This window comes from Amblyomma mixtum, chromosome 8, assembly GCF_055824585.1.
Source record: "Amblyomma mixtum isolate Tamu chromosome 8, ASM5582458v1, whole genome shotgun sequence".
Classification (NCBI taxonomy): Eukaryota; Metazoa; Arthropoda; class Arachnida; order Ixodida; family Ixodidae; genus Amblyomma; species Amblyomma mixtum.
In genome coordinates, this window is record NC_143019.1 from 140,363,029 (window position 1) to 140,382,711 (window position 19,683).

Genomic DNA, 19,683 nt, shown 5'->3' on the forward strand with positions numbered 1-19,683 from the left:
CATGAGGCCCAAGGAAGTTCCGGGTAGCGCCGAACTGAAAACTTGCGACGGCAGCGGGCAGATGCTCCCTAGGGTACGGCACTAAACGCTCTCGGTTCCACCTGCGGCCATCTTCCAGTTCGTAGGTGTCCTGGTGCCACTGCTCAGCAACCGTCAAGGGCTGGGAATAACTAAGAGCACCTTTGGGAATGTGCCCTGGCAACTTGACCCGTACTCGTTGGCCTGGCTGAAGCGCCGCGTGCTTGGCAGCTCGTCGCCTATCCGTGTATTGTTTGCTTGCCTGCTCATGTTCGGCCACTCTGTGACGCAACGCTTGCAACTCAATGTCTGGCCTCTGGAAGAACTGGGCACCTGGAGCTCCGACTACATCCAGTGGCGCCCATGCAAAAGCAGGGCAGGTTTTTCTCCTCTCGTCGCGTGTGGGGTGCACCGGTATACTCCAAGGTACTCTGTGATGGCATCCTTTAAGGGCCACTTTTCCTGCAAACACACCTGGATGTAATCCTTAAGCACATTGTTAAACCGTTCGATCTGTCCATTCGCTTGTGGATGGTAGGCAGCAGAAAAAGTATGCTTTATACCTCTCTCTTGCAGGAATTCTTCAAATTCGGTTGATGTGAACTGAGGCCCATGATCGGACACAAGTTCTTCGGGGCAGCCTTCCCTGCTGAATACACTGCGTAGAAATGATGCAACGTTTGAAGACGTGACGTTAGCTGTGAAACACACTTCGGGCCATTTGCTAAAGTAGTCGATTAGTGTGATGGCAAACCGGTTATCTGCGGGTGCATACGCAAATGGGCCAACTATATCAATGCCCAATTTCTGCCATGGACATGAAGGGAACTCTACCGGCTGTAACGGGGGCACTACTAGTCGCACCGATTTGTCCACGGGTTGGCAGACAGCGCAAGACTGAATAAGATGTTCCACCTGTCTGTCCATTCCTGGCCACCAGTACCTCTCACGTAGCCGTTGTTTAGTCCGTGAAATACCTGGGTGCGACTCATGAGCTGCTGACAGGAGGCGCCCAGTTAGCGATGCAGGCACAACAAACTGCTCGCAACGAAGAAGAATCCCTCTAGCGACAGACAGCTCGTCTTGGATACAGTGAAAGGGGTGTGCCCCTGATGGTAGATCCTTACTTGGCGGCCATGACGAGGTAGTCCACTGCATGACGTCCTGCAGCATTCGATCCTGCGAAGTTTCAGCCACGAACTCTTCATGGCTTATGCACACCGAAACAACGCACACTGCGTCATCAGGCCCTTCCGGTTCCATGTGTCCCCCGAGTGCAGATTGGGGCATTCGTGACAGCGCATCCGCCACAGCGTTTTCACTGCCCTGCTGAAATTCTATTGTGTAGTTGTAATCGAGTAGCCGAGCATGCCATCTTGCAATTCTGAAGGGTCTGCGACCCACCCCTTTTGTTGTCAGCAGAGTTACCAGGGCCTGGTGATCCGTGCGCAGAATAAACGAACGGCCCCACAGGTACACACGCCAATGTTCGCAGGCCCATACACATGCTAAAGCTTCAAGCTCGCGAGTGGAATACTTCTTTTCCGCATCTGTCAATCTCCTGGAAGCGAAAGCAACAGAAACCACTTCGTGACCACGCCACTGCTGCAGTACTGCTCCGAGGCCGATTCTGGACGCATCAGTTGTAACGATGGTCTCAAGAGCAGGATCAAACAGCTGCAAGCATCTGTCAGACAAAAAACGACGCATTTCATCAAAACAAGTTTGGCACTTCGAATCCCATTGGAACTCTAAATCTTTTCGCAGCAACTCACGAAGAGGTTTGACCATCTCGGCATATCGCGGAATGAACTTCGCGTAATAGCCTGTCATTCCAAGAAAGGAACGTTACGTCGCCTTGTCCGTCGGCGCAGGCGCGTTCTGAATGGCTTCCATGTTGCTCTGCGATGGTCGCACGCCCTATCACTCACGAGGTGACCAAGGAATGGAAGTTCGCTCACACTGAAAATGCACTTTTGATTTAACTTCAGCCTGTTGTCACTGATGCGATGCAAAACTTGCCTAAGGTTTGCGTTATGTTCTTCGAGTGAGCTGCCAAAAACGATGATGTAATCAATGTAGCAGAAGGTATTCCTGCAAGATTTTAAAATCGCAGTCATCATTTTTTTGAAATTCTGCCGGTGCTGAAGCAAGGCCGAAACATACACGTCGGAATCTGTACAATCCATGGTCCGTGATAAGGGCTGTTAAATCTCGGCTTTCTGGGCTCAGTGGAACTTGGTGGTACGCTGCAGCCAAATCCAATCTCGAAAAGTATTTTGCACCATGCAGCTTATTCAGGAGCTCTTCTGTGTGTGGTAACGGGAACTTGTCGACGACAATTGCCTTGTTGGGCTCACGTAAATCCACGCATAAGCGTATTGACCTGTCCTTTTTCCGCACAATGACAGGCGGCGATACCCATTCAGAGTTGCCAATTTTTTCAATGATACCCTCACGTTCAAGACGATTTAGTTCCTCGGACACCTTGTCTCTTACTGCTAACGGCAATCGCCGCAATTTTGCAACAACTGGAGTTGTGCCTTCACGAACTCGCACCTTGTGAATGAAGTTCTTAGCCAGCCCTAGCTTCCCATCGAACAAGTGTGCAAAGTCGGCCTGCAATTCACTGGGAATGCCCTGAGGCGCATACGAAGGTGTCATGCAGTTTACGCACCTGCCATCGATTTGCAGATGCAGGGCGACGATGGCGTCCAACCCCAGGATGTCCGTTCCAACTGGCACGACATGGAAGAGCACGTGTGCTTGGCGACCACGGAATACAACGGGAGCGCCGAAACATCCCCGCACAGCAATGCGATTGCGTGAAAAATTGAAGAGGGTGGCTGTAGATGGTTGCAACGACGTCGGAAGCTTTAGTCTCTCGTATGTAGTTGCGGACAAAATTGAGACCGCGGAGCCGGTGTCCACTAACAATGAAATAGTGACAGCGTGCACTTCCACGTCCACCTGTATTCCTGTTGTATGCCTTCGCCCCAGGTGAAGAACTGTCATAACTCCAATGTCATCTTCGGCAGTGACCCCTCGAATGGGCATGGATTGCCTTGGCTCTGCCAGACTTCTGCACATACGTTCGAAATGACCCAGCCTACCACATTTGTTGCACGTCCTTGTTCTGGCTCTGCACTTGAAGAACTTGCTATGTGCCGCGGGGAGCCGCAGCGGAAACAACCCCTATAGAGACTGCAGAACGCTCTGGTCGCCCGGTTGGTGATGCATGATGCTCTATTACGTGAACATCCGTACGTGGAGCGAGTTGCAGCGAATGCTGCTCTGTCGTTTCCATTGCTCTGGCAATGTCGAGCACACGCTGCAACATCAGAGCAGAACCTTCTAGCAGCAGTCGCTCCCGTAGCTGGCGGTGGCCCATCTTTTCTACAAGCTGGTCCCGAATGAATTCTTCCACTTCCATACCGAAGTCACATGTAACAGAGAGCTCTCGAAGAGCTGTGACGATTGCATCCACGGATTCACCTGGCAGCTGAGCACGCTGGCGGAACCTTTGTCGCTCAACGATGGCATTAGTCGTGGCAACAAAATATTCTTCGAGCTTTACCATGGCGATGTCAAATTCATCCTGTTTGGTCGTTGTCTTATCGGCCGCATCTGTGTCTTGCTGTTTTCCTGCTGAAGCTGACAACTGTTCTTCTGGCAATGCGTATAAAATGCGCTGACCTTCCACGCCCAAGCAGTGCACCCAGAGCGCTTTCCTACGATCAGCAGGGTGGGCGTTGTTCCCCCGAGGCCAGCAAATAATTTTCAAACATCCTTCGCCACTGCTTCCATGGAATGGCTGGCCTTCCCGGCGCTGGCAGGAATTCCGGTGTCTGAAGCAGGTTCATCTTGTAGCTTATTCGCGTCCACTTCTGTTTACCTCGTCGCCATCTGTTGTATCGCCGGCTGGCACACGCAGAGCAGCAGCCAGCCAAGCAAGCACGACGCCAGTAGCCGAACGAAGAAGACCTTTTTAATAGATTAGTTGCGTCATTATATACACAGCTTGGGTAGCCCGTGGCGCCCTCCAGGATAGGTTAACATAAGTATAACAGACTTCATTAACAAAAAAATTTTTTTCTAAGACCAGCTTCCCCCGTTAACTATTGTCCTTCAGTGCTTTCATGGTGATGAAACTCCTCTGTAACGCTATGGGAGAGCTTCATATGTTGACTGTGTTGACCACTAGGCAGCGCTAAGAGTCCTGTGGGGGCAATAAAGGCATTTTTTACCTGCACTGTTCTAACTATTACGTTCTTTGCTTCTCTTTATGTTCCTATATTGCATTGTTATATTTTTGTGACCTTTGTTTTCCACATCAACCTTGTATACGCTCCCCCCTTATGTAATACCTTGATAGGGGCCTTTAAGGGACAATAAATGACGATGATGATGATGAACAAGCCAGCATCTGTACGGCCACGACACTAGACGCGAAACGGGACGTTGATGTAGTCGAGGGTTTGACGGCATACCGTCTGGTCAGGAATCATGGTGATGAGGATTGCTGGTCACTGGCCAAAGTCAATAAAGATGGAAAGATGGAAACGGGACGCCGGTGGTGTGGCCGCAACTATTTTCTCTCTTGACTTTGCCTTCGTTCGCAAACGAGTACAGTGCACATGACATGCAAGCCTACGATGCCGAATACTTGCTGCGTGCCGGGTTGCTGCTCCGGCTACGGAGGTACACAGCAAAAGGCCTCGCTGTTCTGTCTGCCAAGCGACGCCGAGCAGCGTAAAATATGGAAGCAGGCGATACCCCAAGAGGAAAGTGGTGGATGTAGCTTCTGCTCCAAGCTTGTCCGTGTCTGCGAGAGGTATTTGGCCCCAGCGGATTTAATTCGGCCTGACGACGCTCCTGGTCAAGGAAGAAGCACTGTCGCTGCAATGCGAGAAGGTGAAACTCAGGCCCGGCACCATCCCACGGATATTCAAAGACCTGCCAGCGTACTTGAGCGAGAACGATGTTGCTTTTCCGACAGTTGTATTCTTCAATGTGCTTACGGCTTTTAGTGCAAAAGCACTACTTCATGAGGTCAAACCCAACCTAGAATCTTGTGACTTCCCTGACTTTGTGGGTGCAGAATTAAAATAAATGGTGCCGCGACTGGGATTTGAACCCCCGGCGGCGCGATCAGATCAGCTTCGCTGGCCACTGCACGAGAGCACTGGGCTATCACCGCAGCCAATCACGCCTTGCGGTAAACTGCAATACACTCACGCACTGCGCATTGCACATCATCATCTTCATCAACTTCCGCCTGCGGAGCTAACAGATTAGACCAGTTTAACCTCGATCAGAGCTTATCCTGAGTCTAATACGTAGCCAGATGTGCCGAAGACCCAACAAAACAAAACCATGAACCAACCAGGCTAAATACATGTATTCGCACGTCTACTAGGTTTAACTACGTTAAACCCCTACCGCTTTTTGTTTTGTACATGTTGCACTGTGCTTCCCATCATTGCTTATTTTTGGTTTATTGGCTGGCCGCTCACAGCTTCTCTCTTGTTTTGGTAGTGCAAAGCCAGCACATGAGCAGTGAACAAAAATGTCAAAATTTCGAAGAACTTCTATTTGGGCTAGATGGTTCATTGTACTCGAGGAAGGAAAACAGTAGCACCGAAAAACACACACACACAGCTGAAGAAGGGCGTAGGACAAGTGCACACTTCACCTGACTTTTAATCTCTGAAAAGCGAGCAAATATACCGAAACCTAAGCATGTGCAGAAACAAACCTCATGTGCAGTCAACACAACCGTTCAAGATATGAAATCTCAGCTTTGAAAAGGTTCACGGAACTCTTTCCTCTTATGTGGCACGCCTCCAAGACCTCCCGTGCCTTGCTATCACCGCTCCTGCCCAGAATCTTTATCCCATCAAGTCGTGGTTCACACTTTTTGCAGTGCTCACAATTTTCCCCCGCCATATGTTCTGCTGCTCGGTGACACACCTTTCCAAAATTGCCTACTGTGGTGTCCACAATGAGTGTCTAATGTTGTTCTTGCGATGTTCCCCTTTACTGTTGCATTAAAATGACGTTGCAGGGGAGCCGGGGAGTATACAACAGCTGTATCTTCCCGGTGCTCACCTATGGGATAGAAACATGGAGGCTAACAAAGAGGGTTCAGCTTAAGCTAAGGACAACGCAGCGAGCTATGGAAGGATTAAAATGATGGGTGTAACATTAACGAGATTGAAAGCGGGCGGAGTGGGTGAGGGAACAAAGGCGGCTTAATGACATCCTAGTTGAAATCCAGAGGAAGAAATGGGCTTGGGCCGGGCATGTAATGCGAAGGCAAGATAACTGCTGGCCCCCAAGGGAGTGGGTTCCAAGAGGAGGCAAGCGTAGCCGGAGGGGGCAGAAAGTTAGGTGGGCGGATGGGATTAAGAATTTTTCGGGGATACAGTGACCACAACTGGCGAAGGACAGGGTTAATTGGGGAGACATGGGAGAGGCCCTTGCCCTGCAGTGATGATGATGATGATGACGCAGGGGATGATGAGCAGAGTGACTTCTTCCACGAGGGTGGCCCCAGCTGCTGGTGGGAGGAGGACCCCTTTGGGGAGCTGGACGCCCGCTTCCAGGCCATCCTGGCTGGCAGCCTGCGCCACCTGTCACCGGCCGCCCGTCGGGCCTTCCACAGCGCCAAGGTAAGGGAGTGGTGTGTGCAGATTGGTGCCGTAGCCCATCAGCACCCAGCGTACTTTTAAATGTGCAGTTAAATTTTTTATGATTTCAACACCAAAGATTGGATTTTTCTTTTCAAGTAGGTCGTGCTTTTGTCACCAGGGGATTGGCCGATGCCTCTTAACTAAGAAGGTGCGTTTCCTCCCTTCAGTATGTCATCTTTTCATGGTGAAAATTCAGGATGTTTGTTGCCCGTGAACCGCACCAGTAGTCGGTGGCGTATAATTTTCTCGCAGCCACGTTTATGTACATATTGTGCTAGTTTCAATTATAGAGCAGCACGAAAGGCAAAAGTAAATGATGGATGTGGTAAATGTCCCGCACGTTTGACTTTTTTTGCGCTATGACAACATGCTGCTGTACTTTCTATAGTACACTGGGTCTTCTTGTGTGCACGACGACGCCTATCTATTCATAATAAATTGCTGGCCCAGCTCCGAAGACTCATACTTGGTGTGAATGCTTCTTAGCATCACTTCTAAGCACTGAAAACATTTACAAGCGACTTTTAATTCGTTGAATAGTCTCTTTAAAGATGATCAAAGCACTTACTCTGCAGTAGGTGCCCTTGAGCATGCCTACTGAGGGCACTTTCCACACTCTGGCATGCACACAGTGTGGCTGGGCTGTTGCTCTTTCAGTGGAGTGCATTGTGTTGTGTGTGCTTTCCAATGTTTCCTGGAGGTTGCACCCAAGTGCAATGTCATGTGAGCAGCATCGTTTGACTCGCCATTGCAGTCCCGGTTGTTTCTTCCCCTGGGGCAAAGCTGTGACGTCATCGTGTGGTTGGACAGTTGCACATGATGAGGGCTTACAGCAGAGTGTGCCTTTCCTTCTCTTTCTCCCCAGGGCGGCAGAGCCATCCGGTCTGGCCGGCGGAGGCTGGGCAAGTCGGTGAGTGGCCGTTCAGAATCAGAATTAAGAAGTTCTATTGAGTTTTTATTGAAGTTTTTTTGAAGTTTTATTGACCCTTTCTGACACAGGAAGCCTAGTAGGGGTCACAAGAGGCATTCTCTGTCACCAGCATGGGCCTTTTCGCGTTACAGCATATGGGGTGTTGTTTCACAAAAAAATTTACAGCTTCTCAGTGCCGAAATTCTCTGATTGGTCGAGAGGGGTCGCGTAACCTTGCCTGCCATGGCTGGTGGCAGCCTGGCAGAAAATCTGAGGGCCCCCATGATTTGAAAGTTGGCCCACTTTGGAAAATGTATTCCAGCTGAACCTCGCTATAACAATGTTGAAGGGGGTCGGTGATTACTTCATTATAACTGTAGCTTCGTTATAGCCTGTGTTGACCAAGCTTCCAAGGGGCATCGTCATTATTTCGTTACAGACTGTTTCGTTATAATGAGGTTTGGCTGTGGTGCAGTGATTAGTGGGTCGGATTAGTATAATCCCATATGATAATCGAACTGAAGGCACTCAAACATTTTAGAAGGTTTTGACTCGTGCCTGCCTTGCAAAGGCAATGGAACCAGTTCCAAATCACAAGAACATTAGGCACTCATTGTAGACGCCATAGCAGGCAACCTAAATGCTCTTGCATTTTTTTTCTTTAAGGGCGGGTCTTCAAAGGAAAATTTTTATTCTTAAAGATATCATAATGAAATTGGGTGCGCAGATGTGTTTCTTCTTTCTGTTTTCAAAAACGAAATTAGTTTTGTTATATCTCAATTAGTTTTTATAATATTTGAAAATTACTGAAGCTTAATTAACCAATTTCTTACGGATCATTAAGACACTTTTGGTTTCGATGTTTTGTTCGGTGTTGGAACATGATTTGGTTTCGGCTGAAATGGAGCCATAGCCTAAGAACTGCCATGTGAAGCTATATTAAAGGTGAACTGCATAGGTTTTTGAAATCAACAAGCTGAAGAGGGTCTCATGTGTGAAACTTGCAGGTAAAGCATATGCAAAGTCTTTTTGAGCTAGCACTTGAAATAGTGAAGTAATCGCCGATTAAAACCCGGATGCCCTTCAAGCTTCTCTGCAGCGCACAACGCCAAGTGGGGGGGGGGGGGGGGGGGCATGGTGACGTCATCGAAGGTATTGGTATACATTTCCAACGCACAAACGCCTGCTTTGAAGAGAAAAAAACCATCGCCACCGAAGGCAAGCCCTGCCGAGAGTTGTTTGGCAGCGTCTAACAGGTCAGGGCAGGATGTGGCTGACGGCAGCGGTAATTTGAAATCATACCTTCCCTGACGTCTTGCTGAGTTTCCCTGCACTCCTCTGGTGCACTGAGGAGAACCGCGTAATTCAATCGGCTATTACTTCACTATTTTAAATGCTATTGCAAAAACACTTGGCATGCTTTACCTACAGCCTACATAGATTTGAATCCTTGAATATCGTGAAATTTTCAAAAAAGTGCTACAGTTGCCCTTTAATGACATTGTTTTTGAGGTACAGCCTTTGTCAAAAGTTTAGAGCCCAGGGGGTTTGCTTCTGAGCACTATTGTGGCGCTCCTGTAGGACTCATGGAAGTCCTACGCATCGGAGGGAGCAGGACCAAAAATCTTCTTACCTTCAGGAGATTTGGGACGCTGAGGTCGCATTACGAGCAAAGCAATGCAGCCCAGAAGCAAACCCCCTGGGCTCTAAACTTTTGACAAAGGCTGTACATCATAAATATGTTCAGTATGTCCAAGCACTATAATTATAAAATATACCGTATTTACTCGCATAATAGGCGCACTCGCATAATAGGCGCACCCCTAGTTTGGTCCCGAAAAACCAGACTTTTTTTATTTCCGCGCATAATAGGCGCACCCCGAATTTGGCACTGTGATCAATACTGTAGTTACGCGATTGCAAGCCGACGCCTCGCCTCCCCCCCCCCCCCCCCCCCCATTGTTTATTTTAACAAAGTTTTTGCTGAGCTGTCTACTAGTCCTCACTAGTGCTGCTGCCGTCGCAGCTGCTGCGGACCCACAGTGCGTACCACGACATCGCATAGAACAGCCGCACACAGTTTTCAGGGATGCTCACTTCAAACGTCTGTTCGGAAAGCTTCATCTCCGGCCGGAAACATTCCCGACTTAGGCCCCCGAAAACCTCGGTGCTTGGAGTCGCTTACGAAAATTTAGGCACGCCGCAGTCGCAACTGCCGCAGTTCTCGGCCACATCGAATTTCCGACCTGCCGCAAGCTTGCCGTGTTTAAGAGCAAACTCTCAGCCGTGTAGCTATTAAGGTGTTTGCCCGTCGAGCTAAAACAGCAACGCTGGGCGGCAGAGCCACAACCACGATGAACTAACGCGCTACCGCAGATCCCGGCACTTGACAGCAACAAAAAAAAAAAAAAAAACTGGAGCTGGTGATGCTGATGGCAATATAGATAGCGAAAGCTCGCGGCGGAGGGAAACGTTGATGGTGATGATGATAATGAGCTTGGCCTTGGGCGCCCTCTATGGGCGGCGTCTGGAAGCTTCTGTGCGCTTGTGTGGCCTCTGCGATCAAGCGCTCGTTGCGTGCAGCCGGAGCTGATCGCTGAGGCCTCGGCGCTTGCATTTCGATGGCTATTCCCGCTTGGGTCGTGGAAAGTTTCGGTGCGGCCCTTACACGGATATTTTTTTTTTAATATTTTCTTTCGGAAAACGGTGTGCGGCCCGTACACGAGTGCGTTTATGCAGTATTTCGAGTTTTGCTAGTTGAAAAATTTCTGGGAATTTTACCCCGCGTAATAGGCGCACCCCGAACTTTGAGCTGGATTTTCAGGAAAAAAAGTGCGCCTATTATGCGAGTAAATACAGTAGTTATATGACAGTATAGTTCACGAAATTTGTAATTTTTGACTCAGCGAAAAAAAGATAGCATAGCTCCATAGTTGAGTTCTTTGTGAATTCAGCGGTGTAAGGTCAAAATTGCACCGTAAGAATATAATAAAAACTTCCATATAGTCACGCTGGCAAAAAACACGCAGCTCAGAAAATCGCATTTAAAGTGCCTATGCCAGCCATTTGGAGGTCCTCAAAAAAACAGCGGAATGCGGACGTTCCAAAAAAATTTCATAGCAATGAGTAATACCAGGTTGTGGGTATTGAGCCCAGTTTTCAAACAAAACCAAGATGACAGCCAAACAAAACCAAGATGACAGTCTTGGTAAGCAACAGGGATGAAGTTCTGTCTCATTTCACTCCGAAATCGCCACTTCCGCTCTTTGTAGGTGCAAAAGGTATAATTTTTTAGTAATTGGAGGTGGAATTAGGCCTTGAAAGTTTTTAGGTAGGTACTTTAGAGTGTCCTGAATTGGTCCTGAATATGCCATTCTTGCAAAGTCGGAATTTCCGAATTTTTTTATCATTTCACAACGTGCCTCTCCCCTTAAGAATCTGGTTAAGGGGCGAAGAGGGTCTTAGAAATAAATTTTTATTTATGAAGTTGTGGAAGATTTGCGGGGTCGCAGCGGAGCACCAGAGCAAGATGACCAGCGTGGCAAGCTTCTAGTTCCGAACAGCCCGTGCCGGGCGTGCGCTCCGAGCACGCGCTGTCCATCTTTATTTTCCTCTAGCGCGCGCTGGTAACGCCGATCTCAGCGCCTGCGCTTTGTAGCGTCGGCGGGCGCTATAGGGCCCCCCACCTAGACGGAACGGTGAAATGTACGCTCGGGAAAAGAAAGGAGATAATGATGGTCCGGTAAGTTCAGGTCAGGGGCCGGGAAGAGCCGCCGGGTGGAGTGCGCCGGCTCAGGTGGACGAGCCTGGCTGCTGCGCAACGGGCGAATGATGCAGGGTGCCGAGCTGACAATGGACATGGGGGCAGGGGAGGCCATGGTCGGGCCGTCACCGACTGTAGTGCTGCCCGCTGACACAAGTGTCGTCGGTGTGGGGACGTTGGAGCTGATGTCCATGGGGATCTGATGCGCCGTGTAGTTGAGACTGCTACATCAGACGGCTGGCTGACAGCAAGAGCTGGTGGATGGGCAGTTGCCGCCCTACTCGGTGTGTGCAGCTCTGCCATTCGTTGCTGAAGATGGCTCAAGTCAGGCACCAAAGCAGACGCTTGCTGTGACAGTGTCGAGCTGCCAGGGTCAGACTCCGAGAAGTGGTTGACAGTACTAAGGGCTTGGGGTGGGGCCTCTTGGGCAGGAGGTGTGGCTGCCGGGGTAGTGGGGCTGGTATGTGGCAGATGCTGCGGTGGCGGCAATCTCACTTCGCCTTTAGCACGATTGCTCAGGTTAGTGTCTGACGGCTTTGGCGGAATGAGCGATGAGGCGGCAGGTGAGCTTTTGACTGGCAGCGATGCTATGCAGTAGGGTACAGAAGCTGGCGGGATGGGGCACTCGTCGAGGAAGAGATCGACTGATGGCAGCGCTATTGGAGATGAGAGAAGTTGCTCACCGGGCTGTGCCGATACAGACGCTGTATCGTCCTTATGGGAGGCGGTATGGCCGGAGGCGCTGAACAGGGTGGCGCGAGGCGCATCTGTCGCTGAGTTCGCTGACGTGGCAAACCGCGGTGGGCCAGGCACCTCAACGAGCTGCTGAGGGAATGACTGCGGACTTGGGGCCGTGGAGTCGTCGCACAGTGCTGCTAGCGTGTCCGGGGTAGCAGGATGTGCTGCCGGAATCGATTCGGTAGCGTCTGGTGCGGTCGGTGCTAAAGAAGCTGGGCCGGAGACGCTGGACTGGAGTGGCGGCGAGGCGCCGAGGGGCTGCTGAGGCGGGCCGGGCTCTGATGAAGGCTGCGTGGGCGCAAGCAAGGCCGGAGCAGGGCCAGAGGCTGGCGGCGGCAAAAACGGGTCCGCTGCGTCGTAGAGCGGCAGCGGAACATAGTAGGCGCCGAAGTCAGCCGAGACGGCCGCACGCAGCTCATCGTATGGCCGGCAGCCCAAGGCAGAGTAGGTGAGCCGACGCAGGAGGTCGGGCGGGAGGATGTCGCAAAGGACTGCGTGTTTAAACAGCTGGATGGTGATGCCGTTCAGGTACATCGCAGCCTCCAGTTGGGCGACCCACCCGCCGACGCCTGCAGGCCAGAACACTGGGAGCGGCGGGTCGAAACTTGGGTGCTGCCAGTACGCCATGCTAGGACGCCCCTGGGATAGAAGGCACGGTTCGCCGGGTCACCACTGTTGAGGATTTGCGGGGTCGCAGCGGAGCACCAGAGCAAGATGACCAGCGTGGCAGGCTTCTAGTTCCGAACAGCCCCTGCCGGGCGTGCGGTCCGAGCACGCGCTGTCCGTCTTTATTTTCCTCTAGCGCGCGCTGGTAACGCCGATCTCAGCGCCTGCGCTTTGTAGCGTCGCCGGGCACTATAAAGTCACAAGTATGAAATCATCACGGAACATGCATTTTTGCATGCCGATTTCAAATATGTAATTTAATTTTATGCATAACAAGTCCTTTTGCACTTATACAATATGTTAGGTAACTTTCGGTGAGATTTTTGAGGAAATTCTACTGCAGGGAACTTGCTAGATTGCATGCCATTGGTTTCTCTTGGCATCAAGCCATGCAGTAAGGGTGAAATTATCATCCTGCCTGTTGTAGAAGCTGAGTTATAGTAGTATTCTGAAATCATCAGTTTCTTCCCATCTGTGAAGTGGCAAATTGAAAACCCTGTAACTCAACTTCTGTGATAGGGAGGATAATAATTTTGCCCTTATTGCGTACTTCGATGTCAAGACAAGCCATTGGCATGCGTCCTAGCAAGTTTCCTGCTGCAAAATTTATTGAAAGCTCTTGGCAAAAAGTTGCATAGCATACTATATAGATGCACAAGGACTTGTTTTATATAAAATTAAATTACATATTTGGAATCAGCGTGCAAAAATAGATATTTCTTGAAGATTTCATTATTGTGACTTCATTAACAAAATTTCTGTTTTCTAAGACCAGTTAAGGGGGGAGGTGGGGATCAAAGCTAACTTTTTTATTGTTTGACCTAGAGCAATGAAACTTGGTAGCCACACTCAAAAGTGTCTTAAATAAAGAAATATGGAGTTTCATTATGATATCTTGGATAGTTTTCAAGATAGAAAATGCTACATGTGTTCCGCTTGTGGAAAACCTGGCACTGTAATGAAACATGCCAGGGAGCTGCCTTCAGTTTTAATCTTTGCTCAAGAGAGCCCTACAGGGTACAACAGTTCCAAAATTTTTTTAAACCCTTTATATTTTTTTAGAGAGAACATCATGTTCACCTTCACTAACTGTGCCAGAAATTGTCCTTCACAAATTAGGTGTAGAAAAAAAAACTAAGCCCTCAATGAGATATTGAAGACTGTCATACCCTAAAGCACACTTCAGGGAATACATAAAAACAAACGGGATCAAAATTGGTCCAGGCATTCCCACGCTACCTTCTCCACAGACAAAGCAGAATGCCCAAAACACACTTCCGAGAAAACGTCTCTCAAAGTTTTTGGAGCAGTTCACGACTCTCAAAAAGCACCAGGACTGTAATTTTCACTGTCTTTGGTTACAGGTGACTTTTTGGGTCTTTGCCCTTGGATTTCGTGCACACGAGACGATTTTTTTGCTCGCTGATAGTCCTTTTCTGCAGCCCTCCGAAGGGCAAGGGCACCAGGTTTGACACCCAGTGTATTGCAAAGCTCAGTATAAGCTCGCAAGCTGCCTGCATTATACCTAGCAACTGCCTCGTGTACTGCTGCTTCTACACTGAAGAGGGAGGCATGCTGCTGCTTCGATATCAGTGTCCAAATCACTGAGTGAAGGCTTTTGGCAGCGTTCTGTGTCTTGTTGCCACTGCATCGAGCCAGTAACTGAGGGTCGGACAAGCGTTGGTACACCGGTAGCAGCGCTTCCACAACTCTGCTCGGAAGATTGTACTTGTGCGGAGGTTGTGGCTTGCCTTCTGCCTCAGCTGCACGGTGCCTGCACCAGCTGTGGGCACCAGGTGGGCACAGATAGTGATGGGGCTCAGCATCTGTGGATGAGATGTGATGTAGCGTTGCCATCACTGCCCTCTGCATTTCTGCCACATTGGTGCTACTTCGCAGGGCTAGGCCATAATAACTTGTCAGCCTTTTTATCAGATCCTGTGTCAAGCCACCTTTCCCACCGAGTGCCTCCCCCTTCTTGGCTTTGTTCACAAGAGAGCGAAGTGCTGTGCCCATCCTTTTTTGGACGTGGTTCACACAGTCCTCCTTTGTGAAAGGTATGAACCCATATATTTGTTCATTGCACAAGGCCAGGTAGGTGTGAGTAAAGTTTCACAGGTTCTCTTTCCTTGCACCAGAGGTGCCCCGCCAGAGACGGTTGGTTTAACTCGAAGACTGAAGCTTCTTTCTTCGCACCAGGGGTGCCCCGTCAGAGACGGTCTCTCGATGAGTCGAGACGCAGGGATAAAAAAAAGGAATAACTGAAGATTTATATACAAATATTTACAGAATATACAAGTTAGATACAACAGCAAAACGATACAAAACAACAAAAAGGGTGGAACTGGCTAACACTAGGGGAGGCCCCTACTCGGCATAGCCGAAGATGCGTAGCATCTCACCTTAGCGCAGAACCCCGCTTCCGGCTCCGGGGCCCCGTTTTAAAGCCCCAAAGGCCCGGCCCACATTTGGTGGCTTCCAATCATGTTACAGTATTCACATGATTGGTTTAGCGAGAGCCTGGCCAGCCCTCCAGCTCCCGTAAGGTGAAGAACCCTCTCCACCACAAAATAAAAATAAAAATGAACACAAATACACATTCGTGCCAGCACGTGTGCGAATCGGTACCGCGGGGCGGGGGGACACCCGTACTTGCCGGCGCGTTCGCGAGCGGCCGCGTTCCAAGAAAGGAGACGCTTCGCTTTGAGCGCCCCCAGCCGCGTTCCGATGACCCCGCGTACACTACCGATCCCTTACAGTGCGGCTGTCTCCATCACAGATTACATTTGTGTATCTGAGGTCGTTTTGCTGCAGTGTGGCTTCAACTTCCATGCGTCCTGCGCTGACATCAATGTTTTTTTGGCACTGGTGAGCCTTCTTCCATTCGTGGTACGCAGCGTCGCTTTCAGTTGGCCCTATTTCACACCCAAGGCAGAAGTTTGACAAGACTGTACAGTCAAGCACAAGACCTGTGTAAAATTCTATTACACAGCCTACACCAATGTGCAAGCTGTGCCCACGCGTCAGCCATGTGCCGTCGTAAACAACTGTAATGTTCTTTGTGTAGGTGATGTCCATTTCTTTGTAAACATCCTTGACAGCTTCCACAGCACCTGCAAAAACTGTTTGTGCAGCCTCTTCAGCAGCTGGCTTGAGCACTTTCTTTAAATGCCCTTGGTACGTCTTCTGGTGCAGTCCTCGGTGGGAAACATTCATCACTGCCCAGAAGTCATTCGGAGAAGTGGGCCCTTTGCCAATGCTCCTGATTGCTTGCACAGACCTGAGGTTTACGTCGAAAGCCCTCGCACCTTGCTTTCTTTGCGAGGACCACTCAGAGCTGATAAAACCACAAGAACACTTCAGCACCATTTTCACAGCAAGTCCAAGTCTGGTGTCCCGGTCCACTGCTAGGCTTGGCCTCCGGCAAATCGGGCATAGGGCAGCCCCAATCAGCGAATTTAGAGCGCCCATTTGCATTACTACGTACTCATCTTCTGATGCAGGCGTATTATCGGATTCCGGCAACGCGGTCAGCGCGGTCAGATGCCGACATCGCGCCGAGCGACTCGCGAACAGTGGACGCGCGCACTTGTGCCGTTTCCGCGGACACGAAACTTTGCTCTCTATGTTCTTGAATGGTACGACGCCCGCTGCATGGAACATCGGCACAGCTGCGCTGATTGAAGGCATCTGCCGACGCGCCGTTTATCACTTCCGAAATGGCTTGAGTGTCGCGTCGAAGAGCCTCACGCTGAATACCAACATCAAGGAAACAGTCCTCTGCTGACGAATCTGACATGCGTCGCAACTCTGTTGCATTGTCCGGTACGCTGCCGTAGCTTGTGGACACTCCAGGATCCAGGGTGACATCGCTGTCACTGCTTGGTGGCTGACTTGGTGGGGCACCGCACGGCACACTGACGTCCGATGCCGGCAACCGCATATCGGCATTTGACGAGTCCGGCTCATCGACGATCACTTTCGGGGACTTTCGTGACTTCCGTGCAGTAGGGGGTCGGCGCTTCCGCTTTCCGTACGCAAGCTCAGTCTTGCGTTTCTTTTGAAACGTGCGACCCATGACTGCAGACCATGTGCGCGACGCGCGTAAGAAATCCGGCCTCGGGATCGAAAGCAGCGTTGGTCCTGTGCCCGGCAGCCCGCGACTGTTCAAGACGATGACGTAGCGAAGGATCGTAAAAGCTAGAACTCCACGACAAAGAACGGTGAGCGATCGCAAAAATACCGGAAGAACACAAAGACGCCCGCAACGAAGGAGACGCTGCAGACGACAAGCCTTGCGGCAGCCCATCTTCCTCCAAGTGGCAGCCGGAGGTGGCCACGTGACGCACGCGCAGCAGCCAATAGCAGACACGCGATCTCCCGTGAGCAAGCTTTGTCCAATCGCAGCTGTGCTTTTGAGCCGCGGGAAATTCGAAAGGTCTCGCGAGCTGTCCATTCACAAGCAAGCCACGCCTATACCATGCAGCCGCCGCCGCCGGCGATGCCGAAAAAAAAAAAAACGCAAGAATTCACAAACAAAACAAGGCCAAGATGGCGGCGCTCGCTTGAGCGACTGAGGAATGGCGCTCGCGCGAAATACAGTTGTTTTCAGCTCTCGCTCGCTGCTCAGCAGCTGCCGCGAAGTGTTATATATTTAATTTGAAGCACTTTTACAATGAATTACGCGCTGATAATTACAGGAAAGATAGTTTATAACACGTTCTACCCAAATACGTGGTTTCCAAAACACGATTTTTTCGCGATTTTTTGGCTTTCGAAGGCCGCGTCCCCCCCTTAAGAAAGTCCCCAGGGTTTTTTAACCAGCTTGTCATTGCATGCTTGTTTCTGTAAAGCACTTGGCACCGTCTGCTGTGTTGAGTTTGTTCACGTGCAGTTTCTGAGGGGCAGGTGTCGAGCGGCACAGGCCCCAGCTTCACATACGTGAGCCAGTTAGGGCTTTGCCAGAATGCTCCTCCGTCTCGGATCTGCCTGTTAACCTGAGCCTCGAAAATTGTCCCCTTGCTGGTAGCTAAACGTTACTGGTCTCTGAGCATTGTTTTTGTGTGGTGCCACTTTCCAGGAGTAGTTTGCTATAGTGGAGTACCGTATATTGCTGTGCATAAGTCAGTGTTTTCTTTTTTAAAATGTCCTTCCAAAGTTGGGGGGTCGACTTATAATCGGAGTCGTCGCATATGCGGAATCTTAAGGTCGACCTATATGTGGGGTCAAAAGTAATTTCGACCGAGTCGCAGATAATATGACACCCCATGCGCTCGTAATTCCATAGTAGTTGTCAGACACGGTGTGAAAGTGTATCTGCTTAAAAAAACTTGAATTTAATTGAGATATGCACCAAAAGTTTGTTTTAATACGATAGCGACTTGTTATAGATAGACCTTTTCCAAATTGCAGCGTCGCGCCATACCCTAGCGGATCCGCGCAAAGCATGATGGGAGAAAAGAGCGATCGCCTCCCGCGTCGGCTGCTGTCAAGCGTGTTGCTGTGTTGTGCCGCCATGTTCAGGCGTTGTGCGTCTTCTCGTGCGCGTTGTTGGTTGCCTCTTAGCAAAATGTTGGAGCGCACTGCTGTGGTGGTTATCTGTTAGTCTGTCTAAGGGAGTGCATGAAGATAATATTACAGCAATGAACATCTACCGCGTCAGCATGAAATTTCTCAGGAGTGCACCGATGAGCACGAGTGCACTCATGCTGTTGTTTACATCGCTGCGTACGAACAGCTAGTGCTCTTTTCATAACATAAAACGCAATCTGCGCTTTAGTTCTATTAAACAGTCTGGTTTCTTTTTTACCGGTTAAACCCGTGCTTGTTTACGCAGTGCGGCAATGTGTGGGAAGCGATGATGCGATCGCACGCCTGAGAAACACTTGACAGCCGGGTGTTTGACATCGCGCAAAACCGGCGCTTCTCGCTTCTTGTCCCGGCTTCCTCCGACGTGCCCAGTACTTTATTTTAAACTACTTTATCCAGAAGTATGTTTGGCGACCGTTCGCTTTAATTGAAACAGCCTAATTTGTTATGCACAAGCTAGCGACGGCGACGACTGCTGCTGGCCGTAAAGCACGGCTCGGCAGTCTGGGTCACACCAGCGTTTCACGTTCATCATATGCATGCCCTGCGATGTAAGCAATAGTTGATTTCAGGTCACTGTTGCCAAAAAATACACTCAGTGACCATTTTCATTCGCTAAAGCTTGTGGCACAGTTTCATCACCAGAATCAAAATGTGACGGCGCAGTTATCATCGTCTGACTAGCTGCTGCTTCATGCATGGAAGAAATTTGCTGCAGATGCAGCAGAATAATGCGTTGCAGGGGTTTTTCGTCATGGATGCATAGTGGCGTGGGAACCATGTGCTGATTAATGGCAAAATTTTCTGCATGATGCGTTTCACACCACTGCCATGCAACACATGCCCGCTGCTAGCAGAGACGGACATCATGGCCCATTGCTATGAGCCACCCTAGCCATTGAGTGCACAGAGATAGAACAAGCAGTGGTGTTTTCATTGCCTTTTGTTCAGTGTCTAACTCACCCAGAAAGGTGCTTGGGGCATTGACTTCCTGGTCTGCCTGGGCATTCGAACCTTGTTACACTCGTTTCTTCCTTGCGCGGTCGAATTTTGGAATAACTTGCCCAAAAACATTGTCACTGAAACTAATCCTTCCATTTTAGACAGCTACTCATCAACCATTTTCAAGAAAAATAAAACTTACCCTGTATCAGCTGCGACGTGCTACAAAACGATCACTTTATTTGACACGTTTTATTACTGTGGTGTGTATTTCTGTATGTTTCTTTTTCACATTGTTTCTGATTGACTATATTAATGTGTTTACTGTTTTGCTTGTTTTTCACGTTGTCTTTGATTGACTT

General features: G+C 49.8%; 3 protein-coding genes and 1 pseudogene across 3 annotated transcripts in view; 1 reads left to right on the forward strand and 3 right to left on the reverse strand.

Annotated features, from left to right (window-relative positions):
• Positions 1–19,683, forward strand: part of LOC149334638 (uncharacterized) — a 72,619-nt gene that overhangs the window by 40,625 nt on the left and 12,311 nt on the right. Inside the window, exons 6-7 of the mRNA XM_089555276.1 lie at positions 6,535–6,692; positions 7,579–7,623. Coding sequence (XP_089411402.1) covers positions 6,535–6,692; positions 7,579–7,623 — 203 coding nt within the window. The remainder of the gene's footprint in view (positions 1–6,534; positions 6,693–7,578; positions 7,624–19,683) is intronic.
• LOC149334639 (uncharacterized) lies at positions 1,142–4,062 on the reverse strand (annotated as a pseudogene).
• On the reverse strand, positions 14,111–14,866 carry LOC149334640 (uncharacterized). Its single transcript, XM_089556292.1, has one exon. It carries the CDS (start codon positions 14,804–14,806, stop codon positions 14,111–14,113), a length of 696 nt encoding a protein of 231 aa, XP_089412418.1. The 5' UTR covers positions 14,807–14,866.
• LOC149334641 (uncharacterized) lies at positions 15,533–16,294 on the reverse strand. The gene has a single exon (XM_089555855.1). The coding sequence runs from the start codon at positions 16,265–16,267 to the stop codon at positions 15,533–15,535; it is 735 nt and encodes a 244-aa protein (XP_089411981.1). The 5' UTR covers positions 16,268–16,294.